The 26,641-nt window shown below is 40.9% G+C and overlaps 1 protein-coding gene across 9 annotated transcripts in view; it reads right to left on the bottom strand.

The window, feature by feature from the left end:
* Positions 1-212: 212 nt before the first annotated feature.
* LOC132820506 (Krueppel-like factor 8) overlaps positions 213-26,641 on the bottom strand; it is a 176,358-nt gene continuing 149,929 nt past the window's right edge. For all 9 annotated transcript variants that reach the window (XM_060832714.1, XM_060832716.1, XM_060832720.1 and 6 more), the window contains 2 exons: positions 15,489-15,637; positions 213-2,657 (listed from right to left, as the gene is read on the bottom strand). In XM_060832714.1, coding sequence (XP_060688697.1) covers positions 2,476-2,657; positions 15,489-15,637 — 331 coding nt within the window. In that variant the 3' untranslated portion in view covers positions 213-2,475. The remainder of the gene's footprint in view (positions 2,658-15,488; positions 15,638-26,641) is intronic.

Here is a 26,641-nt window from a genome sequence, read left to right as displayed (position 1 = left end):
AAGTGAGAAAACCACAAACAATTATGTGACAGAGGCTGCAGATGTGATGGCGTTTTCAAAGATACCATGGAGCTCTGTTACACCATGTGACAGTCTATGCTGGGAAGCGGCTGTCTTTTATACTGCAGTACATTACCCTTTACTATAAAGCTCCAAAAAAACATCAAATCTGTAACTAATTGTATCTGCAATTATAAAAGATTGAATCCAAAGAGGTGGAAAGTTGCAACATTTATTACAGAAATTACACTTTTACAAGTCGGTTCTTTTAATTCATGGACATCCAGCTCCCTACGAATGAGAACGGAGGTACAATGTCCATCTTCAGTTTTCTCTTTACATTAAGAGGTAATCTCACTGTTAGCACCATTTACACAAAGGCTGATTCCTCTTTTCAAAATGACCATGATATTGTGTTTAAACAGCAACTGGCAGCATCACTGGGGAAACTGTACGGCAAAAATAATGGAAATGAACAAAGATTGAATAACAATATTCATCATCTTTGGATGCTGCCAGTTTTACTTTGTGTGGATTACCCACATCCTGGGGTTGATCTCTACTCCCAGCCAGTAATCTCTCTCCCCACCCGAGATCAACACCACTCCATTAGAGACATCAAAAAACAACAGGCATAAAAAAAACAAAATGAGTTTTAAAAGGGGTAGCAAGAACGAGATTTCTCTTTTGAAATGCTACAAAACAATTGCTGAGTTTGTGGGGGACAGTTACTCACCCATTATTCCTGTAATGTCATTACAATTCCCCTAAGTGAACTGTAATAACTTATTTAAGTCTCTGCTCCAGGCCAGTACACTCGGGTTAAACAGCGGCAAGTAAAAGTAAATGTGTGCATGGTGATTGTTGATCAGCATTAGTCATTTATTAATGAAATCTAGAGATCACTCTTACACCAACAAAAGCTTGAAGAGCATTCGAGAAATATTCCCATATACTCAGATTAAAATGTGATTCGCTGGTCTGGCTGATTTTTTTTTAAACCTACAAACTACCACGCAAGATAAATAGATTACACAATCAAAACAATACCTCACAGGGCAGTAAAAACAGCACGGGAAAGGCAGATGGGGCATATGTTTGCAAACGCAGACTGCTGCAGCTTTCACTCATCCCAGCAGCGAGTCATTCAATGCTAAAGGTCTGCACCCTAACCTGCCTCTTTTTATACGCAATAAAGCAGAAGCACAAGGTGCTTAGAAAGAGATCTAAAACTTTACATCTGGCTTCACAGTTCATCAAACTGAATGAAGAGGAGTGTGAAAATTACTAATAATTTATTAATTGTGTCTATTAATACACATTCAGAGTTAGCTTTCAATGACCGAGTTCTATGTTCATATGCTCTTTATTTATATCATTTGACTCCAGAACTGTATCATGTTGTAACAGGCAGAGATATTCACAGTAAGCAACTAAGACCACTGGCACATCACTGATAATGCTGCCAAGACATCTCAGTCAGTACATGTGGAAGCAAAAGGCTGCATGGGCCTCAGATCCAGCTTTTATGTTGCTGCAGAAACTGAAATACTGCTGGAATTGCAGCAGTGAAAAACATGAGCGCCAGGCTCCTTAACCACAGATAACATCACTGTGCTGATCATATTCATTAGTGGAAAGAGAATGCTGCTTTATCAAAAACCTCCCACAAGCCTGAATAAAAGAGGGACTGTTTACAGTGAATCAAATCGAATAACCAGTTCTATCTGTTTCAGTAGAGACTGGAGGCAGGATGAAAAGAAAACCTGTTTTGCAACATTGCTGTATCCCCCAGAGAATAGAAGGCCCTTTTCTTTTGACATTTGTATCTACTCAACAATTTCATGGGGTGCACAGAGCTGAAACATGGAAAAAGCAACCATATCTTTGTCAGCAATATTTATGCATCTTAGCTAAATACCACCAAATTAATAAAGCACACATTAAAATAGGATAACTGTTAAAATTGGACAAAATGTCAAGACTTGCCACCGTATGAATTGCTCACATTAAATGAAAAATACAATGACACAACCTAGAAAGTCAATCTTCTGTTCTCTGAAGAATTCACCACCAATAATCAACACCAACCTCAGTGTTGCTTTTCCTTAGCCTTAAGGTCATTCAAAAGCCAATGAAGATTTAAATGCCCTTAAACATGATTTTGGCTGCAAGTAATGGACTGCCTGCTTTTTTTCTGCCCTGTGTTAACATAATCAAGAAGAAAAAATTATGACAAAAATGACAGGCCTAGCTTAAATTACATAAATGCAGTCAGTACTTAACATCAAAAGGAAAGCTGGTTTGAACAGTTCCACAGTCTTTTGAGGGCGGGCGGGCGGGCTCTCTCTTTCTCTCTGAATTGGCATCCACAGGTGCCATCTCACAGCAGGTACTGTCAGAATTCAGCAATGCTGAATAATGGGATGGAGGCAGAGCCAGGGCTCTGATGTGAAGCTGGCCTTTAAGTACCTTTCACATCATCAAGTGTCTTCTGCGGTGCAGTGCAAGATGGTCTGAGCGGGAAAAGCTCCGGTCACAGTCCGTGCATTTGAAAGGCTTAACGCCTGTGTGCTTGCGAAAATGCCTCGTCAGCTCGTCAGAACGTGCAAACTTCCATGTACAGCCTTCCCAAGTGCATCTGTAGGGTTTCTCTCCTAGAAAAGCAGAATAAAATGTTAAATGCTGCAAAATTTTCACAAACAGTATTCCAAGATTATACAGCACCTTTCACTCATTTCATAGGAACAGAGAAATTGTTCTCATTAAAAAAAAAGACAAAAAATGTATGTCTAATGGTGCTGTTAAAATTGAACGGTACCAATTACCTATTCTATTCCCTTTTGTATGTAATCAATGTTTATACATTTTATACAAAATCTTACTACCGAATGCATTTATCATCTGTACAACTAGAAGCCTTCTAGTAAAGTCTTTACACAAGTCTCAGCTCTCTCATGGACTCTGCAGTATAAGTGTACATAGGTCACAATTTTCCAAGATATATCAGTGCCAGCCACTGTAATGTTGGATTATTTTTCTTTAGATTGGAGTACTTTCTGTTCACTTTCTTAAGGAATTATAAAAGACAAAAAGGATAGATTTCACAAAGTTCAAACGAAAGGAAATAGATAGTTTTGGATTGACATTTATTGCAGGTCTTGTTTTGTATTCTTTAAAAATGACAATGAAGAGGATTGAGAGAAAAGACATATACCCAAGTGCAAAATTGTTGATTCAATGGTCAATTTAGTTCTACTTTTTGATATTTAATGTCCTACATAAAAGTAAATGTGTCTTTTTAATTACAGATCTCAACTTCATTCCAGAACTCATTAAATACTACTATACAAAGCTTCATGTTAAATGCTTCCTCGCTAAAAGCGTATTGGATTTACCCACTCAGCTGACAGGGAATTAAGTAAGTGTGTGTTGTGTAACAAAACCACAAAAGCTAGGACGGTTGAGGCTCAAGCACATGGAACAATGATGGAAAAATCAGCTTAGATTAGATTTTTGTAGAGCTGGAAAGATTCCCTGAGTGGTTAAAATAATGGAGGGGACCAGAAAAGGAAATCTTACTCTTATTTTCGTCAGTGAAGGAATGGGTGTGGTATAATTGACAAAAGCAGGAAACCTGAATTCTGCAGGACCAATTGAACTTAGTGTCATGTTCAAACAGACCCCATTTTGACTGCTGCAAAGGCTTTAACCTACTTGTGAGAGTTAGAAATTAGTAGACTGGATGTAAATACGATAGTGGTGTAAATAGGGCTTGATTAATGTCATGATCGGAAGTTTTCAATCCCCTACTTTTCAAAATGTGGAGAGGAAATTAAATTGTTAAAAAGAACACAATCTGCTTAGCTGGGAGTGGGTGGGTGGTGTGAGGGATGTGAACTGGCTTGGAAGTGGTGAAACACTTCAACAACAAAGGAACAATAATGCAAGAATAAAGGAATGCAAATTTGACACACATTTGAATATCAGAATTTAATAAAGTATCAAGAGTTATGTTTTTATTTTAATTTTGTGATCTCCTTTAGGAATGAAATTAAAGAATAAACAAATCGATAGCATTCTACAGCATAAACCTGTTCAAAGGGAGATCACAATGATTAATTGGACTGTACAACTTTAAAAGTGGAAATCTTTTCAATTACTTAACTATGAAGGAAAACCTTATTACTGAAAGGATTGAATGCAGAAACTAAGGCCCCAGGTCTATTGGTGAATACTGTACTTGCTATTCTAAATAAGACAGGAGTGCAGTAAACAGCAACTTTACTCAGTCAGTCAAGAAACAACACAACTCAATTATAGAATTGTTACTGTTTTTAAAAGCAATGAACAGGAACCCTGCTTTAACAGAGATGATCTAATGTCCCTCATGGTTTTCACCCGCCCTACAGAAAAATCAACAAAACCAAATTAGTCACAAACTGTGTAGGTGGAACCTGGCTTACTATTATGCAAATCTCAGTACCTTTCATTGGCATATCAATGCTGCTTTGTGAAAACATGCAAACTATTCCACATAACCGAGCACCTTTGCATAGAGAAGCTTTGTCTGTGCATAACAAAAGAATTTGAATTTCAGCTTTTCCTGCTGTTCACAGACCTGCATAGGAAACATTGTAAAAATGTTCTACTATCTAAACTCTTCACTGCTTCATGACAGGTCTATTCAGGTTTTGCTTTAAAATTAAACATACACTAACAAACTTTATTAGCTTCTGATAAGTAGTTCAAGCTGGTCTAACATACATTTATGGGAACAAAACTGAACTCATACAATGATCATCTAGGAAAAAGTGAGGACTGCAGATGCTGGAGATCAGAGCTGAAAAATGTGTTGCTGGAAAAGCGCAGCAGGTCAGACAGCATCCAAGGAGCAGGAGAATCGACATTTCGGGCATAAGCCCTTCTTCAGGATTCTTGAAGAAGGGCTTATGCCCGAAACGTCGATTCTCCTGCTCCTTGGATGCTGTCTGACCTGCTGCGCTTTTCCAGCAACACATTTTTCAGCCCATACGATGACCATCAAATGAATCTGACATGAATAGGTTGCAGGAAAGAGAGGTACCAGCAAACCCCTCATGGTGATCAAGTACTTTATTAGTTCAGTTTCATTTCTGTAAAATATGTTCTCAATGAATTGTCTAAACACAGCTTTTTTTTTAAAAGTAGTTTCATCAAGATTAATTTTAAATGACCAGTTTAAACAATCAAACTGCTTGATCTGAAAGTCTGACTCAGATTACTACCTACTACAAACCCCAACCGCCAGGTCTGCACCTTAGTAAGATCTTAAACAGAACACAAATAAAGGCTTTTATAAAGAATGTGTACTCTGTCACCATACTCCAAAACCAATCTACAATCATCATCTGTCAGTTTTAATCGGACTGACGTTCAACTTGATCCATTTAATATCCAGAAATTATTTTTACTGGAACAGAGTTTTACAGCATAATGTGACTGACAAGGTCATGGCTGCTCACTTGATGGCTGGGTGGATGTAAGAAGAGTGTGGTGTAGCATTGAGACACAGGGACCAGAAGATTCTGGGTATGTCTTCGAGTCTGTTGATCTCTGTCAGGGTAATGGTAAGGATTGCGGTTTGCTTCAATGACTTCAGATTAATTTAGGCAGTGGGGAAAAGTAATATGAAATTCGTAGGAATCTGACTTTTTTTTTGAAAGAATCCTGCTGGAACTGAACATTTGCTCATCAGTTGCAAACGTAACCAAATCTCGCTGTGAAAACCCATTTAATCAGGGTTTAAATATATTTATTTCAGTCTCTGCCAGAGTTGAAATAATTTGCAGCTTTTTACTAACATTACAATGTGATCAGCAGGAGGTGTTTTGTAGCTCACTCGATGGCTGCGTTTTCAGCAGGGACACGTGAAACAATGCAGCTGGGCAGCCTGCTGTTTTCTGAGCTAATCAACCCCAGGGTTTTGAGGCAGTGATAGTGCCCCTATCTTTGGGTCAGGAGACCTGGATTCAAGTCCCATCTGCCCCAAAGGTGTGTAATAACATCTCTGAACATATTGATTAGACAATTTTGTTTTTAAAAACCCTCTATCCCAATCAGATTCCATAATGGAGAATGAGCAAGACACTTGTTAGACCGCCCAGTTAACTGGCAACCATAGATCTCCATCCATCTCCAGGGCCATTACGTGCTGGCCAACTGAAGGTGGGAGGAGTTGATGCAAGGATGGATAAGGAGAGAGCTGGCTACTCCTTTGTGGATGAGGGGATTTGTCCAGTTCATATCAAGGACAATTCCCCAAGATCAATCCCATATATTGTGCTTCCCAGGGACCTAGGGGTGCAGCTACCTGTTTCTTTGCAGTTTGCATCACACATTAACAGGGTGGTTAAAAAGGCCTTTGGCATGCTTGCCTTCATTTCTCAGTCCTTTGAGTATAGGAGTTGGGAAGTGAGGTTGTACAGGACACTGGTGAGGCCTCTTCTGGAATACTGTGTCCAATTCTGGTCACCCAGTTATAGGAAGGATATTACCAAGCTGGAGAGAGTTCAGAAGAAATTTACCAGGATGTTGCCGGGTATGGAAGATTTAATGTATAAAGAAAGGCTGGAAAGGCTGGGACTTTTTCACTGGAGTGCAGGAGGTTGAGAGCCGATCTGACACAAGTTTATAAAATAATGAGAGGTACAGATAGAGTTAATGGTGGCTGTCTTTTCCCTAGGATGGAGGATTTCAAGGCTAGGGAGCACTTTTCTATGGTGAAAGGAGAGAGATTTTAAAAAGACCTGAGGCATATTGTTTAGACAGAGGGTGGTTTGCATGTGGAATGAACTTCCTGAGGAAGTGGCGGACGTGGGCAGTTACAACATTTAAAAACATTTGGATAGATACATGAATAGGAAAGGTTTGGAGGGATATGGGACAGAAGCAGGGAAGTGGGACCAGTTTAGTTTGGGAATATATTCGGCATAGACTGGTTGGACTGAAGGGTTTGTTTCTGTGCCGTATGACTCTATGTACCAGTTCTGGATACACTTCCCTGCACTGAGCCACTGTCACCACAATACATTTAAACTCGATACAAATCAGCGCACACTTAAATCTCAGAAAACTCTGTTAAACAAAAAACTGTTACTCTAGATGCTCTGAAGAAAACAAAGGCAGGATTTTCTCACAATTTGGATTCCAAATATTCTAAAGAAAGACAATCAGTAAGTAGCACATGGACGTAACTATCCAGAACAAATCTAACATCCTCCCAGTGACCTTGAACTAATGCAGAATACTAATTTTCTAAACGTAAAGTCGAGCTCATATTCGAATAAATGAACTGACAGCACACCATTAAGTTCACATCAGTTTCGAAAAATCCATTTAATGCTGGCTCTAAGTGCAGTTTTTACTTCTTACTGTCAGCTTTAACTCTTTTGATCTTCTAGCAATATAACATTTCTTGAAGTTGATGTACAGAAAACACATTATTGGAAACAAAATATTAATAAGCCATTACTCAAAGTGGTGAATTAGTTTAACTTTGATGTTAGAGAAACTGATATTACATTTATAACAGGAGATGTGAACTCCACCTTTACGATGGTACTTTGACCAGGTTTGGGCATGAAACTCCGACTTCCATTTATTTCAAGTACTATGTACCAACTTTAGCAGCAACTGCATTGCAACGATCCTAAAGCCCCCACTTTTTTTTGTATATTTCTTTGGTGATTGTACAATGCACTAATCTGTAATGAATCCACTAAAATGAATATGGAGTTTCAAATGAAGGTAGTAGCTGGTCCACATTGAAATGAGTTGAAACTTGAAGTGTACATTAATGAGCCAGCCAGCAAAGCATGATACAGTACAAAAACAGATCTAACATGATCATTCCTTTCCATCTACTATTGGCAACACTTTCAACTCTAGCATGCAAAGAATCAAACCTATGCCGATACATTTCACTTGTACATAACTGTAATTTGATATTAAAACTAAAACTTAAAAACTGCAGATGCTGGAAATCAGAAACAGCATTTGGAGAGAGAAAGCTGAGTTAATGTTTCAGATCCAGTGGCCCTTCCTCAGTGTTCTTCTGAGCCTTTCCAGCAATTTCTGATTTTGTCTGTCATTTGATTTTAGTCCTTTGGACAGTTTTTTCCCTGACCGCCAAAGTACAGTTCCACAGGGATCGCCTGCTAAGTGATTGCTGTGTGAGAGAAACTGGATGACAAGCTGCAACAGCCATCTCCACCAGGAGGGTCTTCATAGTCAAAACTCCTTCGTCATCAGTTGCCTGCACTTTTCATTGAATAGTGAATTGGCATCAAATCTTTGTGGCTCATACATTTACTGGCGATGATCCTATGCACAACTGCCTGGAATGTGTTCTCTAATAAACACATCAAGAAAATTTAATGGGCTCACAGATTGAAAGCACTGGCCATTCATACCAGATAAATTTCAAATGGTTTGCTCTCATCGGCCTGGTGGTGCCAGGATTAATTGGGGCAGCAATATGATTGGTTAGCTAGTCTGGTACTCTTCTTCAAAACAACAGTGAGTAACAGAAGGAATTACACTGAATCAAAGAAAGCACTCCAGGTCGGTTAACATAGCCATCTGCAGTGTTTAATCCCAATAACCACTTGAGCTTTCAGGCTACATTCTGGCACTCCAACAAACCCAAGCCATTTCTATGCACCACCCTCTTCTCCAGAGCCAGCCCTTACCCTCATTCTGTTTCCAGTCACTAATATGCTCGAAGCCTGTGCAAATTAGTAGCACCTTTTACAGTGCTGTGGACAAGAAGTGAGTCCAGGATAGTTTAATACACTCTTATTAATTAATAGAAAGACTTGGGAAGTCTAGGGCTAAGCCCTTCGCGAACTAATGATTTTAACAACTGTTCCCAGTGCCTCTGTGCTAATCAGCCTTGTTATGCCTTAATGTACCAACTGAGGGCAAGACCAGGTTTGGGAGCAGTCATTTCCAATTCTGGCTGTGTTGCTGAAAATCATAACTTTCAGTGCATCGTATGTTCTCACAGAATCAATGTTAAAGGCAGAGTTAGTTCAAAGGAACCTAACCCATTGAGAAAATACAATATACAAATTAAAATACTGCACTAAGGATTTGCAGTACAGTGAATGCCTAGTTGAATTAGCTTTCAAAATAAGATATATCTGTATAAAAAGAATGCAACATTCAAAACAGTTAAATATTTGAGACTATACTCATCTCCACTAAAGCATTAACCATACTCCATCTGGTGGCAGAGGTTGATTGGTGCAGATAGCCACTGAAATACCAGGACAACTTGCACCAACCAATTTCTGACAGGAGACTAGGCCAGAAACTTCAGTGCAGGTTTGGAATGGGAACTAGCTGTTAACAGAAGAAAACAAGAACTAAATTAAGAACAGAGTGGAAAATGTTGGGAATGCGCAGCAGGTCAGGCAGCATCCAAGGAGCAGGAGAATCGACGTTTCAGGCATGAGCCTTTCTTCAGGACAACCAACCACAAGGAATGAACTCAGATTTCTCCTGTTTCCTCGTTTCCCTTCCCCCCCCCCCCCACCTTGTCTCAGTCCCAACCCTCGAACTCAACACCACCTTCCTAACCTGCAATCTTCTTCCTGACCTCTCCGCCCCCACCCCCACTCCAGCCTATCACCCTCACCTTAACCTCTTTCCACCTATCGCATTTCCAACGCTCCTCCCTCAAGTCCCTCCTCCCTACCTTTTATCTTAGACTGATTGGCACACCCTCCTCATTCCTGAAGGGCTCATGCCCGAAACATCGATTCTCCTGCTCCTTGGATGATGCCTGACCTGCCGCGCTTTTCCTGCAACACATTTTCAGCTCTGATCTCCAGCATCTGCAGTCCTCACTTTCTCCTAAAATGTTGGGGATGCTAAGTCTGGAGAAGGGCAAGGACATCAGTGGGATGGCGATGGCTATGGAAAGTGGGGATGAGGGTGAGGATGGAAGCACTGATGGAAAAGTCGCATATGCATTGAAGCCAATGATGGGGAGGTCTATGATAAATAAGTTCAACACTGAATCAATTAATGTTAAGCTGGACGTACTGGAACAAATTTAGAAAACATCTGTGGAAAGTGAGGTAGGTTAATGGTTCAGACCATATTTCCTTTGTTAGAATCAAAGTGTTGCAAGGCTGGAAAAATAAAACTTTAGGCTAGCTTCACTTCAAACATTAGCTGCTCTGTTCAGAGTTTCCAGCAATTTTGGTTTTAATTAGCATTTTACTTTTTCATAATTATTATTCCCGAGGATGTGGGGGTGTGGGGCTAGGTCAGCTCTTCCCACCCGTGAGTTGTTGATGGTGGTGAGCATTTAACTTGCATCACTGCAAGCTGTCTGGTGCAAGACCACCACGTGGTGGTTAGGAAGGGAGCTTCAGGATGTTGATCACCTGAAAGTGAAGGAATAGTGACTCAGTTACACTGCAGGATGGTATGTGGCTTGGAGTGGAACTTGCAGCTGGTGCACTTACAAGCATCTGCCACCCATTGTCTGTCTAGGTAGTCGAGGTCTCCTAGGGTTTGGAAGATGCTGTTGAAGGAATCTTGGCAAATTGTTGCCGTGTATTCTGTATATCATACACTGCAACCACTGTACTTTAGGGTGGTTATGGTAAATGGGGTACTGACCCGTCAGGCCATTTTGTCCTGGATGGTGTCAATGACTTTGAAAAGTTTTGTAGCTTCGCTCATTCAGACAAATGCAAAGTATTCCATTACACTCCCGACTAGTAGCTTTCCGTGATGGATTCCGTGCAGGTTGCAGGTTAATCACACCCCACAGAATACCTCATCCCCAACCTGATTTTGGTCCAGTTTGCTTTCTGTTCAATGGCAACTCCCTAGGACATTGACAGTGGGGAATTCAGCAATTGTAATGCCATTGTATGTCAAGGTGAGAATCAGAGTGGATTGTCTCCTATTGGAGATGGTCATTGCCAGACATTTGTACAACAAATATTAAATGTTTCAGCCCAATCCTGTATTTTATTCAAGTCTTACTGCATATTGACACAGACTGCTTCAATATCTGAGTCGCTGCAAATGCTGCTGAACATTGATGATTGCACAATTAACATCCCCACTTCTGACTTTTTGATGGGGGAGGGGGGGCAGCAGCTGAAGATGGCTTGCCCCAAGATGCAAATCTGAGGAAAGGGCTCTTGTGGTTCAGTGGTAGTGTCCCAACTTTGAACCAGAAGGCCCAGGTTCAGGTCCCATCTGTTCCTGCAGCACAGCATAACATGTTTAAACAAGTTGATTAAAAATATCTACCCTGAGCAACTCGTTTGCTGATGTTCTGTGACTGAAGTGATTAGTGTCCAACAACCACAACTATCTTCCTCTGCGCTGCTTATGAGTCTAACCATGAAGATATTCCCCCTTGATTCTGCATTGATTTTAATGCTGTTAGGACACCTTGTTAGTATATCTGGTCAAAAGTTGGCTCTTTTGTCCAAGTTTGTAACTTAATCACAGAGTTGTTGCAATGTAGATGAAGGCCATTCAATCCATCATGTCTGCACTGGCTCTCTGAACAGACATAATGACTTAAAATGCAACTCTCCTGCCTTTCTTCACAACTCTGAATATTGTGTGAAAAAGTATTTTCTCACATCACATTTGTTTCTTTTACAAATTCCCTTGTGTCAGTGTACTTTCATTCTCAAGGAGACAGCTATTGCCTGTCTTAGCTGTAATAATTTCTCACTCTCTCCAACCATCCAAGTTCAACAATCCAGTGGCACTCCTCAGAGTTCACAGTGAAGCTGAGATTTTTCTGCTGACAACGCACAGCTCTTCTGCATAATTCAAGAAAAGGAACAGCTTGAATACTTCACCTAATTTGCATCTTACAGAAAAGAAAATTGGCAAGCGATGGATTCAAACCCAGACACCTGGCAACACAGACACAAAATTAGATCAAGTTGGAACTTGCAGAAGGAATCACTTGTTGGTATTTACTGATTGGGGTAAGCATCACCTTCCTACACTGACTGAGGTAGTTGAAGCAACACAGTCATTTCAATCAAAATCAGCTTCAACATGCTACTTTCACATGGAAAGGGGTCCAAAATTTGGGACACAATCTCTTAGAAATTGATCTTAATTATTTGATTTAATTTTGATTTTATTGTCATGTTTACCCAAGTACAGGAGTACAGTGAAAAGGTGCCATCCTAGGTACTCAGTGCCTAAGTTATAGAATCTCGAGATTAAGTTAGAAAGAAAGAACAAAATTAATATTTAAACATTGCAGTAATTATAGTATAGCGTAAAGCATAAGAAATAAAGTTACACATTGCAGACTTTTAGTTTTAAGTAGAAAATAAAGAAATAAAGCCAAAAGTTCAAACATTACAGTCTTTCTTAAGTGCTTAGCCACAATCAGACCGCTCTTTGAGGAATCACACCAAGAATGGAAGTCCACACTGAGGTCAGGCCGAGAGCCACATATCCCTGAAAGACCACCAAGCCGGGCCGAGAGACCCAAGTCTTTAATAGCTGTATCTACGTTATCTTTTGCCTGTATCATGACCCCAGCAGACACATCAATACTTTTATTTAAAGACTTGCAGTTTCAATAATTTCTAATCAACCTGTTCAGAGATATTATTACACATCTCGTGAGCAGGTGTGACTTGAACCCAGGCCTTCTATCTCAGAGGTAGGGAAACTGTGACCATGTCAAAACCACCCTAGACTTGCAGGCATATGGAATTTTTCAACGTCGTCAAACATTAAATAAAAGTACTTTAATGGTAGTGTAGTTACTGTGGGAATTTAGGAACCCCAGCAAGCAATAAGGTGCACTGCAAAATCTCACAAACAGGAATGTGGTGATTACATAATCTGTTTTTGTGACAATGGTTGAGCAACTAAAACTAGCTATGGCACTGGGTAAAAGAGCAGTGTTCTGTTGTCCACTCCTCCCTATGTAAATGAGGCTAATGAGAGGTTGTACTGGGATTTCTGTCAGCAGACAGACAAGCTGATGCTCCTCCTGAACTGCTGACTAGCACCTTCTGCCCAACCCAGGACCCACTAGTGGAAGCACAATTGAAACACAAGCAGCTGCTTGGTCCTGGGCTGCAGGGTATAAAGGAGACACTGTGGTGGACAGTAGCTGAGCATATCGATGTTACCTCCTTCACCAAATAGAGCATCAAATAAAAATAGAAAATGCTGGAAAAACTCAACAAGTCTAGCAGCATCTGTGGAGAGAGAAAGAGTTAATTTTTCACGACTAAATTCACTATTCTTTGGCACATAATTGCTGTACAGATATATTTAGGCAACTGCAGATTTGAATAGTCATACAGCATGGAAACAGACCTTTTGACTCAACTAATTTACATCACATTTCTGAACTAAATTAGTTCCACTTGCCTGCGTTTGGCTCCTATCCCTCAGTTCAGTGGATAGCAATAAAGGTCCAATATTTGCACATTATTCTGTCACTGCAAATTACTTTGTGAATGGAAAACTGAAATATTCAAAAAAACACTCCTGAAAATAGTTTTTTAAAAAATTCAAAAGTATTATATTACTCAACATATTTTCAATGCCTCCAACAAGACAGATGGCATGTCAATGGAATGAATGCAGGACATATTGGAAAGGCTCAGCACGTCAGACAACTTCTGTGGAGGGGAACAGAGTTATCGTTTGATGAATCTCTGTGTGTGACTGAAAGCGGGTGGTGAACTGTGATGAAAGTACTAGTAAAGGTAGAAGAACCTCTACAGCATTTTTGATTGTTGATAAAGTCATATAGTTGGACTATGACAGAGGTGACACAAGGATGTGCACTATACTAAATATGCCATCATTGCTCGACTTGTGAACAATCACTGCATCCGCCACTTCCTCCTGCCCAGAGCCCATCCCAGAGGGCTAATATTGGTCTAGGTTAAGGGTGCAGCCTGCACCAGGGAGTGAAATACCCAGTTAATGTCAGGACATGACCGTAGTGGTTGTCTTAATTAAACAAATTTGCAGATAAATGGCTGCCAACTTCTTGTTGATGGACAGTCAAATGATGTCATTTTACAAAATGGCTGTGTCAGAATGAGAATGGGAAACTGACCCACACTGGCTGGTGCTCCAAATCACAGCCCGACCCAACTCCAATCTGGACCTTGACTGGAAACCTAGTTTAATTAGCAAATATCCTGACAAAGCAGATGTTAGTTTGTGAGACAGTGAGCTGACCAATGGATGAAGCAGGAGCTACTAAGCATGGCGATCGGTCAATGATAATAAAAGATGCAAGACATTCCACTTGGCATTATACAAGGAGCTTAAGGACCAGGTCTCACTGGCTTGATCCTCAAAAGAGCAATGCAACTGGAATGACTATCATGTACAGGCGGTGTTTCTACATGTGTTGTGAAAACACAGGAAATATTCAGCAAGTAGCACTCTCACCTCTCAGTTAACAAGATTTCAGTTCAATTCCCACCCTTTGAGCATTAAATTATCTTGGCAGCAGTCTTTTATCAGGAGATAAATCATCTTCCAGTTGACTGCAGACAGACAACATAGAAGCCAAAGGCAGAAGAAGAGTTTACAAAGAGGTGATTCAGTCCAAGGTTATTCAGTTAATCACCAATCAGAATGCAGAACAATCTTCTGAAGTATAAAAAAAATGCAGTTTTAATAAGAAATATTATAGACATCATACTGAACTAACTGGACTAACACATAGGCTTGATCCAATGAGTGATAAGGTGGAAGGTAGGAAAGTGGACATGAGGAATGTCAGCTCAGCCATGATCCAATTGAATGGTGCAACAGGCTCAAGGGGCCAAATGGCCTACATCTGTTTCTATTTCTTAGTCTTATGCAGTGGTTTTCTGATTCAGCTCAGACCCAAAGAATGAACTGGTTCACACCCAGGCACTGCAGCGGCTTACCATAGATGGCAATTTTCCCACCTCCTCTCGGCCAGGGTCTTGCTGTGGTCAACATACTCAAAAGGACAAGAAAATGATTTACAATGGTGAATAAGCAGCACACAAATATCCACGTAAATTGCAGTACCTTCCCACCAATGATATTCCTCCAGATACATTACCTCTATGTCACTTAGTTGAACATCCAAACTGACAAGATATTTCAAACGTGGGATGCTGAAAAGCACAGCAGGTCAGCAGCATCTGAGGAACAGGAAAATTGACATTTTGGGCAAAAGCCTTCCATCAGGAAAACTTTTGCCCGAAACATCAATTTTCCTGCTCCTCGGTTGCTGCCTGACCTGCTGTGCTTTTCCAGCACCACACTCTAATCACCAGCATCTGCAGTACTCACTTTTGCGCAAGATATTTCAAAAGTCTGGTCTTTGCCACACAACAACAACAACAACAAAGTCATTAATTCGAACAATCAAACTGATTTGAATAAAATAGCCTGGAAGGCACTTTGGGCGCTGCATCTACCTGTATGGATCCTTCGGTGGGCCTTTAAGTGAGAACTCTTTGTATAGACTTTGTTACAGCCCTCAAAGTCGCACTGGTGGACACGCCTCCTCTTAGGATCAGGTGACTCTGATCTCGGCAGCCGCCGTATTCCATGCATGTTCTGTGCACTGAGAAGGAGCAAAGGATGTCATGTTAGGAGTGTAAAAATGTGCTGATTTTTTTAAAAAACTATTTTAAAATCTTCTATTTCAAAAACATATCCAGTACTTATAGAGGCATTTTTTTTTATTTCTTGCTAATTCAAGTTGGCTTTTCAGAGGACTAAGAGTCATCGAAATGTACAGCACGGAAACACACGCTTCGATCCAACTCGTCCACGCTGACCAGATATCCCAACCCAATCTTGTCCCATTTGCCAGCACCCGGCCCATATCCCTCCAAACCCTTCCTATTCCAGATGCCTTTTAAATGTTGCAATTGTACCAGCCTCCACCAGATCCTCTGCCAGCTCATTCCATACACTTACCACCCTCCGCGTGAAAAAGTCGCCACTTAGGTCTCTTTTACATCTTTCCCCTCTTAACCGAAACCTGTCTCCTCTAATTCTGGACTCCCCCACCCCAGGGAAAAGACTAAATCTATTTAACCTATCCATGCCCCTCATGATTTTATAAACTTCACCTCAGTCTCCAACACTTCAAGGAAAGCAGCCCCAGCCTATTCAGCCTCACCCTATAGCTCAAATCCTCCAACCCTGGCAACATCCTTGTAATCTTTTTCTGGAATCCTTTCACAACGTTGTTCCAAGAGGAAGGAGACCAGAATTGCACGCCATATTCCAACAGTGGCCTAACCAATGTTGTGTACTGCCACAACATGACCTCCCAACTCCTGTATTCCATACTTTGACCAATAAAGGGAAGCATACCAAATACCTTCTTTGCTATCCTATCTACTTGTGACTCTACTTTCAAGGAGCTATGAACTTGTACTCCAAGGTCTCTTGGTTCAGCAAAATTCCCAAGGACTTAATGGTAAAGTGGATAAGTCCTGTTAAGATTTGATTTCCCAAAATGCAGCACCTCACATTTATCTAAATTAAACTCCATCTGTTACTCCATTGGATCAAGATCCTGTTATAATCTGAAATAACCTCCTTCACTGTTCACTACACCTCCAATTTTGGAGTCATCTGTAAACTTACTAACTGTACCTCTTGTGTTCACATCCAAATCATTTATATAAATAGTGAAAAGTAGTGGATGCAGCACCCCACTGGTCACAGGCCTCCAGTCTGAAAAGCAACCATCCACCATCACCCTCCATCTTCTACCTTCAAGCCAGTTCTGTATCCAAATGGCTAGTTCTCCCTGTATTCTAGGAGATCTAACTTGCTAACCAGTCTCCCATGGGGAACCTTGTCGAATGCCTTCATATAGATCATGCCACCACTCTGCCCTCATCAATCCTCTCTGTTACTTCTTCAAAAAAACTCAATCAAGTTTGTGAGACATGATTACCCACATACAAAGCCATGTTGACTATCCCTAATTAGTCCTTGCCTTTCCAAATACATGTACATCCTGCCCCTCAGGATTCCCTCCAAAAACTTGCCAACCACCGACGTCAGGCTCACTGGCCTATAGTTCACCTACTTGTCCTTACCATCTTTCTTAAACAGTGGCACCATGTTAGTCAACCTCCAAATTTCCAGCACCTCACCTGTGGCTATTGATGATACAAACAAGAGGCCCAGCAATCACTCTCCTACCTTCCCACAGATGATTTCTAGGGTACACTTGATCAGGTCCTGGGGATTAGCCCACTTTTATGTGTTTCAAGCCATCCAACACTTCCTCTTCTGTAATATGGACATTTTTCAAGATGTCACCATCTATTTCCCTACATTCTATATCTTTCATGGCCTTCTCCACAGTAAACACTGATGCAAAATACTTGTTTAGTGTCTCCCCTATCTCCTGCAGCTCCACACAAAGGCCGTCTTGATCACTGAGGGGCCCTATTCTCTCCCTAATTATCCTTTGTCCTTAATGTATTTGTAAAAACCCTTTGGATTCTCCTTAAACCTATTTGCCAAAACTATCTCATGTCCCCTTTTTGCCCTCCTGATTTCCCTTTTAAGTATCCTCCTACTTTGTTTATACTCTAAGGATTCACTTGATCTATCCTGTCTATAGCTGACATATGCTTCCTCCTTTTTCTTAACCAAACGCTCAACTTCTGTAGTCATCCAGCATTCCCTATACCTACCAGCCTTTCCTTTCACCCTAACAGGAATATACCGTCTCTGGACTCTCGTTATTTCATTACTGAAGGCTTCCCATTCTCCAGTCTTCTCTTTACCTGCAAACACCTGCCCCAATCAGATTTTGAAAGTTCTTGCTTAATACCTTCAAAATTAGCCTTCCTCAAAATTTAGAACTTCAACTTTTAGATCTGGTCTATCTTATTCCATCACTAGTTTAGAACTAATAGAATTATGATCGCTGCCCCCAAAGTGTTGTCCCATTGACACCTCAGTCACCTGCCCTGCCTTTTTTCCCCAAGAGTAGGTCAAGTTTTGCACCTTCTCTAGTAGGTACATCCAAATACTGAATTCGCAATTTTTCTTGTACACACTTAAATTCCTCTCCATCTAAACCCTTAACACTATAGCAGTCCCAGTCTAAGTTTGGAAAGTTAAAATCCTCCACCATAACCACCCTATTATTCTTACAGGTAACAGATCTCCCTACAAATGTGTTTCTCAATTTCTTGCTGACTAGTAAGGGGTTTATGATATAACTGCAATAAAGCGATCATCCTTGCCTTATTTCTCAGTTCTACCCAAATAACTTTCCTGGATGTATATTTCAGGGAATATCCTCCATCAGGACAGGTGCAATGCTATCCCTTATCAAAAAGGCCACTCTAACTTCTCTTGCCTCCCTTTCTGTCCTTCCTGTAGCATTTGCATCCTGGAACATTAAGCTGCCAGTCCTGTTCATCTCTGAGCCATGTTTTTGTAATTGCTATGATATCCCAGTCCCATGTCCCTAACCATGCCCGGAGATCACCCGCCTTCCCTGTTAGGCCTCTTGCATTGAAATAAATGTAGTTTAATTTATCAGTCCTGCGTTGTTCTCTGCTTTGACCCTGCCTGCCCTGACTGTCTGACTTGCTTCTTTTCTCAACTGTATCAGTCACAGACTGATCGTCCTACCCCACCCCCACCCCCCACCTTACTAGTTTAAATCTTCCCGAGCAGCTCTAGCAAATCTCCCTGCCAGTATATTAGCCCCCTTCCAATTTAGGTGCAATTGGTCCTTCTTGCACAGGTCACTTCTACCAGAAGAGATTTCAAAGATCCAAAAATGTCAACCTTTCTCTCATACACCAGCTCCTCAGCCATGCATTCATCTGCTCTATCCTCCTATTCCTACCCTCACTAGCTCATAGCACCGGGAGTAATCCAGATATTATTGCTCGCGAAGATCTTTTTAAATTCTGGCCTAACTCTCCATATTCTCCCTTCAGAATCTCATCCTTTGCCCTTCCTATGTCATTGATTCCAATGTGTACAATGGCCTCCTGCTGGGCCCTCTCCTTGAGAGTATTCTGCACCCTCTATGAGATATCTTTGATCCTGGCACCAGGGAAGCAACACACCATTCTGATTTTTCGCTGCTGGCCACAGAAACATCTGTCTGTACCTCGGACTGGAGAATCCCCTGACACAATCAATCAATCTCTTGGAACCCAGCGTACCCCTCATTGCATTAGAGCCAGTCTCAATACCAGAAACTTGGCTGTTCATGCTACATTCCCCTGAGAATCCATCACTCCCTACATTTTTCAAAACAGCATACTTGTTTGAAATGCGGATAGCCACAAAGACCCCTGCACTACCTGCCTATCAATCTCACCTTTCCTGAGTCAACCCATCTATGTGACTGTAACTGTGACTCTTCTCCCTTCCTATAACTGCCATCTATCACACTCCCTTGCCCTTGTAAATTCCTCATTGCCTCTAACTGTCTTTCCAACCATTCCATTTGATTTGACAGGATTCACAACCAACGTCAGACATAATCCTCAGTAACATGTAAACTCTCCCTAAACTCCCACATCCAACAAGAATAGCATGTCACTCTACTAAAGGCCACTTTTGCTTGTTCCAACGTACAGACCCAGAAAATAGCTCTGTCTTATTCCTCTACAAAACACTGCTCCAGGCTAACTTAATACTTATGGCATATATTTTGAAGTTTAATCGCGACAAATATCTCAAATAAAACATACAATCAGGAACGAATCCATGCGATTTACTATTATAGATTTACAGTATAACTATCCACTTATCTGTTTCTATGCTGTGACCTCTCCCAAACAGGTGCCTCCAAGATTAGTTGTGAATTTCACTGTTAATTGTCCTAGATGCACTCTGATGTCCAGCGATACAAGAGTTCAACAGCAAAGGCAGTAACTGTGCAGGCTCACTACTGTGTCAGTTAGCAGTGTGGGTTTCTCTCTCTCTCTCTTTCTCCTCCTCCCCCCACCCCACCCCCCACCCCTGCACTGACCTGACCATGCATTGCTTTGTCTGTCCCTCTCCCTTTTAAAAGTACCACTGTTTTGACTTTTTTTCCCTCCAAAGTTCCAAAACAATGCAACAGCATATAAAACAGTAATTGCTGCTCCTGGAATTTGAGGAAATCCCCTCCAACATCTAAAATACCTCAAGAAAGAAGCAGCCTATTACAGATAGAAATTTTTCCCACCCTCCATCTTGGATTTACCCAGAATCTTCAAGAGAATGCCTTCGTTATGTATATGGAAAGCTCTTCAAAATCTCATTTGAGCTGGTTCATTAAATGAAATCAGAAAGGTGATGGATTTCCTTCACTCATTGACAGCTACCTGAAGGATCACTTCTGTTTCTGAAGAAAAAGCAGAAAGTTTGCTTTGGTTTGGGCTCTGCTTGGTTATACATGGTTGCAGTTGCACCCATATTCCTCAAAGTGGCAATGCTGGAACAGATCTAACTATCCATAGACTGATATTGCCACCAACAGCAACATAACAGTAAGACACCTTGCAGTTACAGAGTTAGCAAAACGGTTACAAAAAATTATATAAAAATAAATATCAATGTTAACAACCCAGGTGGTTTAAAAACTTCTGAAGAACATGGTTTTATCAGTGCAGTTTTCTTTTTCGCTTTTGATTTTCAATTTCTCCTGCACCTCAAGACTATTTAGAGTTAATAGACACTTTTTTCAACTCAATTAGCTTCCCAGCAAGTATCCCACTTTATTGCATGATTGTTCGGTAAGTATACAAATACCAAGAAGTAAACCTAGAAAAATCTAGAAAATCTGACAAAAAAAAACTAGGAAAAGGTATAATCTCAAACAGGTCTTTAAAAAGGTTATGATATATGAGAACAGTGAATAGGACATGGGTGTAAAAGCAAAGTAATTCAGATGCTGGAGATTAATAAAAATAGAATTTGCTGGAGAAAACATGGATCTGGGATCATCTCTAGAGACAGTAACTGAGCCAAATGTTTCAAGTCCAAAAATGACACTACTTTGGAACTGAAGGGGGGCTGGAAGAAAGGTTTTTATGCTGTTGGCAAAGGGGGAAAGAGGATTAGGTGAAACCGAATGTAAACATACCTGCAGCAAAAGACAGAGGATGTTAACTACTGGAGATTTAGATGCAGGACACATGCTACCGGTAGGTGTCAATAGCAAAAAAAGTTGAGCTCTACTGATAGCAAACCAATACAAAGAAGACACGAGGGAAGGGAAGGAAAGGAGTATAATCAAAATGGAGGACAGCAACCATGGTCTGAAGTTGTCGAACTCAAATGTTGAGTCCTGAAAGCTATGAAGTGCCTAAGTGGAAAATGAATTGCAGTTCTTCCAAATTGCATTGCAGTTTCTGGGAGCAGGCTTTTGACAGAAACATTACCATGAGGGCATGATTGTATATTAAAATAGCAAGCAGCTGGAAGGTTAGGATCATTCTTACAGAATGGAAGTGCTCCACAACGTAGTCACCCAGTCTGTGTTTAGTCTCACCAATGTAAATGAAACCACAATGTGAGCAGCAAATGCAGTAGATTGAAAGCAGCACAATTGATTACTTATTCTCCTGACAAGGTGGAGTTGGGACCTTTGACAGTGAGGAGGGAGGAGGTCAAAGGACAAGCATTGCACCTACTGTGTTTGCAATGTGTATGACATCAGATTTGTCAGTTAGCCCGCATGTAATTCATTAATGAAAAGGGGATTTGAAGGAACAAGGTTGATTTTCTACAAGAGAATGAGACAATGCATTCAGTCGTTTGATATTTTAATTGGTGTAATTACCAGAACCTTGGAATTTATACTGAGCATTGGGAGCACGGATGGAAAGGATTCCATTACATTAAAAACTACGATAAAACTGCTGCTCTGGAGAATTAATTATTTTTCCTTTAAGCTTTTGAAAGATATTTCTAGCTGTAGCTACAAATGAAGGGGTAAAAAAAAAGTTACTTTCTAAAACTACACCCAATTAACAAACGGGGGATTTAAATCAAATTTAATCTCAGTAAATTTTAGATCATTTTCATTGCAGTTTTAGGCACTAGATTTAACTTTGAAGTTTTTCTTCAAACCGTTGCTTCTCAAAACTAGGAGCATTTCTCAAAGTCTTGGAGATTTTACAGCCTTTGCATTCAAAGCTTAGGTTAACATTAAATAGGTAGAGTGCATCCTTCACAAAAGACAAGCACCTAATTTTATGACTGAAGTCAAAGTGAGATTTAATTTGCAGAAGATCATTAACATCCAGGTTCCCAAACTCCTTGCTCCTCATCTCTCTCCTCTCTTATCCAATAAACGTCAATCTTACTTTCCCGTTTAACTCCCAACCCACTTCCCAACATCCAAAATGGATGTTTCTCCCCTCTGGTTCCAATTTAGGAAGAGAAAAATCAAGTACCGCATTTTGTTCTAGTTTGCTTGACAATTCATCATGGCTGCAGCTTCTTCCAAAAAGTTCGTCCAAAGGGACAGGAACAAACACTTATTCCAATATCCGCAACTCACCACCTAACCCCCTCCACAAAGGGCTTCCCTTAATCTTTGCCACTTCTCCTCTGCCCACCTCAGCCACACAACCAGTAAGACCACTGTAGTCAGACTTTCTGCCAACACTGTGGCCAAATCCCTACATACTGGTAGTGGTGAGCACCATGTGCAAAAATTCTCAATTCGCCCATGAACACGTAGCTAGAGTCTATAAAGCGGGCCATCAGCAGGAAGAAACTTGACTTTGGGGAGGGACTTATCAACACATTATCACAAGAATGATGTTGCCTGAAAACATTGAGAATGAATGGTCAATATGTTTACAATTACCAGATTTTAACCAAATCCAATTCCTGTAATCAGTTATAAATATGATATGCTAGGAAGCAAAACAGCCCATCTTATCTATCTTCCAAATTTTGGTCTTCCCTCCCTCACCTAAGTTTATATTAGACGTGCAGCCAATTGGTCAGGAGCCTGAATCCACCGCGTCCCCAATTCTCATTTCTATCTTTTTTATTAATTTTCCTTTCTTGGCATTTTGCTAGGCTTGTGAACTCCTAACTCTATCTTTTTCAACTAACCAGTCATTAGACCAGGATACAAAACAGTCGGCCAAACTGATCCAATTGGTTTCTCACTGGATAGCTTAGGTTAGAATTAAAATGATTTCCTTCTGCAATTAGTAAAGACAGGTAGTTGAGCCTCTGACCAAACTTCCTGCTATTTAACCCCTAAAGCTAAATGCAAAGCTCTTTCAGAGAGAATGCAGAGTTGAACTACGGTGACCAATTAATCATGTAGATGGACATCAGACCAGGGTAGAGTGGAGCATATTTTGATCTATAAGTGCACACAACTGGCTCACTCTTTCTCAAAACAAAGGCCTTGTGCAAGCTAACATAGGTAACCGTCCTCCAAAATCCAGATCACAGGATTAGTTAGTTGCTTCAGGAACAGAAAAAAAGATAAACAATGAGATAGCGGTGACAGATCAAATATCTGAACTGCCAAGTCCCATATTTTGATTGCAGCTTTCATAAATAGATCAGGATATTAGCAAGTTTTGAGCAGATCTGTAGCTCAGGTTGAGGTTCTGGATGCAGGTTTGATCGCTGAGCTGCAAGGTTCGATTTCAGACATTTCATCACCATCATCATTGAGCCTCCGGAAGAAACGCAGGTGGCATGGCCCGCTTTCCATTTGTGTGTTTAGGTTTCCTTGGGTTGGTGATGCCATTTCCTGTGGTGATGTCATTCCCTGTTCTTTTTCTCAGGGAGTGGTAAATGGGATCCAAGTCAATGTGTTTGTTGATAGCGTTCTAGTTGGAATGCCATGCTTCAAGGAATTCTCATGCGTATCTGTGTTTGGCTTGATCCAGTCGAAGTGGTGTCCTTCCTCATCTGTATGTAAGGATACTAGCGAGAGTGGGTCATGTCCTTTTGTGGCTAGTTGATGTTTCTGGTGGCTAGTTTTCTGCCTGTTTGTCCAATGTAGTGTTTGTCACAGTTCTTGCAAGGTATTTTGTAAATGACATTAGTTTCTCTTTTTGTCTGCATAGGGCCTTTCAAGTTCATTAGCTACTGTTTTAGTGTGTTGGTGGGTTTGTGGGCTACCGTGATGCCAAGGGATCGGAGTAGTCTGGCAGTCACTTGCGAGATGTCTTTGATGTAGGGGAGAGTGGGTAGATTTCTGGATGTGTTTTTTTCTGCATGCTTGGGTTTGTTGCTGAGAAATCGGTAGATTGTGCTCATTGGGTACCTGTTCTTTTTGAATACACTGCATTGGTGATTTTCCTCTGATCTGCATAATTCCTCTGTGCTGCAATGTGTGGTGCCTCATTGAAATAATATTCTAATGTAGCTTTGTTTGCGGGTGTTGGATGATTGCTTCTGTAGTTTAATATTTGGTCAGTATGAGCTGTTTTCCTGTAGATGCTGGTTTGAAGTTCCCCATTGGCTGTTCACTCTACTGTGACATCTAGGAATGGCAGTTTATTGTTGTTTTCCTCCTCTTTAGTGAATTTTATGCCAGTAAGGGTATTATTGATGGTCTTGAAGATTTTCTTTAAACTGTTTTGTTTATGATGACTAAGGTGTCATCCACGTAGCTGACCCAAAGTTTGGATTGCATGGTTGGCAGAGCTGTTTGTTCGAGTCCCTGCATTACTGCCTCTGCTAAGAAACTTGATATCGGAGATCCCATGGGTGTATCGTTGGTTTGTCTGTAGGTTTTGTTGTTAAAGGCGAAAAGCCATAAATAGAAAGCGGGCCATGCCACCAGCACTTCATCCAGAGGCTCACTGAAGACGTTACCAGTATGGCGATGAAATGTCTGAAAACGAACCTTCCAGCTCAGCGAGCAAACCTATATCCAGATCAGGATGCGTGTGTAAAAGTTAAATATACGAACTAGAGCTTTCAAGCTAAAACAGCAACTTCAATCTTGTTAATACTTCTATAATCCTTTTTAGATAGCACTTGCATTGTACTCAGATGCCTTCTCAGTTCTGTAGATAAATAGCATGATCAGAAGTTCAGAATCTTCTTAAGTTGATCCACCTTAAAGTATTCTCGACTGACACATTAGAAGTATTGGAATAATTGTAAGCGTTTCCCTACCATTTTGGAGTCACAATCACTCCTCCATACAGGCATGTATACAAGTAAATCCACCTGGAACGATACATTCTATTTCTTTTATATGGATGATTTGGATGCGAGCATAAAGTAAGTTTGCAGATGACACCAAAATTGGAGGCGTAATGGACAGCGCAGAAGGTTACAACAGGATCTGGACCAGATGGGCCAATGGGCTGAGAAGTGGCAGATGGAGTTTAATTCAGATAAATGCGAGGAGCTGCATTTTGGGAAAGCAAGTCTTAGCAGGACTTATACATTTAATGGTAAGGTCCTGGGGAGTGTTGCTGAACAAAGAGACCTTAGAGTGCAGGTTCATAGCTCCTTGAAAGTGGAATTGCAGGTAGATAGGATAGTGAAGGCAGCATTTGGTATGCTTTCCTTTATTAGTCAGAGTATTGAGTACAGGAGTTGGGAAGTCATGTTGCGGCTGTACAGGACATTGGTTAGGCCACTGTTGGAATATAGCATGCAATTCTGGTCTCCTTCCTATCGGAAAGATGTTGTGAAACTTGAAAGGGTTCAGAAAAGATTTCCAAGGATGTTGCCGGGGTTGGAGGATCAGAGTTACAGGGACAGGCTGAATAAGCTGGGGCTATTTTCCCTGAAGTGTCGGAGGCTGAGGGGTGACCTTATAGAGGTTTATAAAATTATGAGGGGCATGGATAGGATAAATAGACAAAGTGTTTTCCTTGGGGTCGGGGAGTCCAGAACTAGACGGCATAGGTTTAGGGCGAGAGGGGAAAGATATAAAAGAGACCTAAGGGGCAACTTTTTCACGCAGAGGGTGGTACGTGTATGGAATGAGCTGCCAGAGGATGTGGTGGAGGCTGGTACAATTGCAACATTTAAGAGGCATTTGGATGGGTATATGAATAGGAAGGGTTTGGAGGGATATGGGCCAGGTGCTGGTAGGTGGGACTCGGTCGGGTTGGGATATCTGGTCGGCATGGACAGGTTGGACCGAAGGGTCTGTTTCCGTGCTGTACATCTCTATGACTCTAAATAACTTGTACTGTGTGAACATCTCCAAATAAAACATCCAAGGGAAGAGAACAGGAGAAGCAAAGAGGAGGAAAAAGCTGACTGACCTACCGTCACACATAAGGACAGAGTACCTTGCCCTGGGTGAGGTCAAATGAATGGAGCCACCAGAGGTACTTCTTAAGAAAAAGCTTGGTGTTAAATCATTTTTTTTCCTCTTCAGGTTCAAGATTTTGCTCCAACCTAATTAAATGAAAGTACTCCAAGCAAGAGGCGAGGTGATGGCCCAACAGTGTTATCACCAGATCATTGTTCCACATAATGTTCTGGGGACCCTGGCTCAAATTGTGCCATGGCAAATGCTGGAATTTGAACTCAATAAATATTTTGAATTAAAAAGATGACCGTGAATTGATTATTGGAAAAACCCATCTGATTCACTAATGTCACTCAGGGGAGAAAA

The sequence above is a fragment of the Hemiscyllium ocellatum genome, chromosome 11, assembly GCF_020745735.1.
Source record: "Hemiscyllium ocellatum isolate sHemOce1 chromosome 11, sHemOce1.pat.X.cur, whole genome shotgun sequence".
NCBI lineage: Eukaryota > Metazoa > Chordata > Chondrichthyes > Orectolobiformes > Hemiscylliidae > Hemiscyllium > Hemiscyllium ocellatum.
This window is presented reverse-complemented; position numbering and strand designations above follow the sequence as displayed.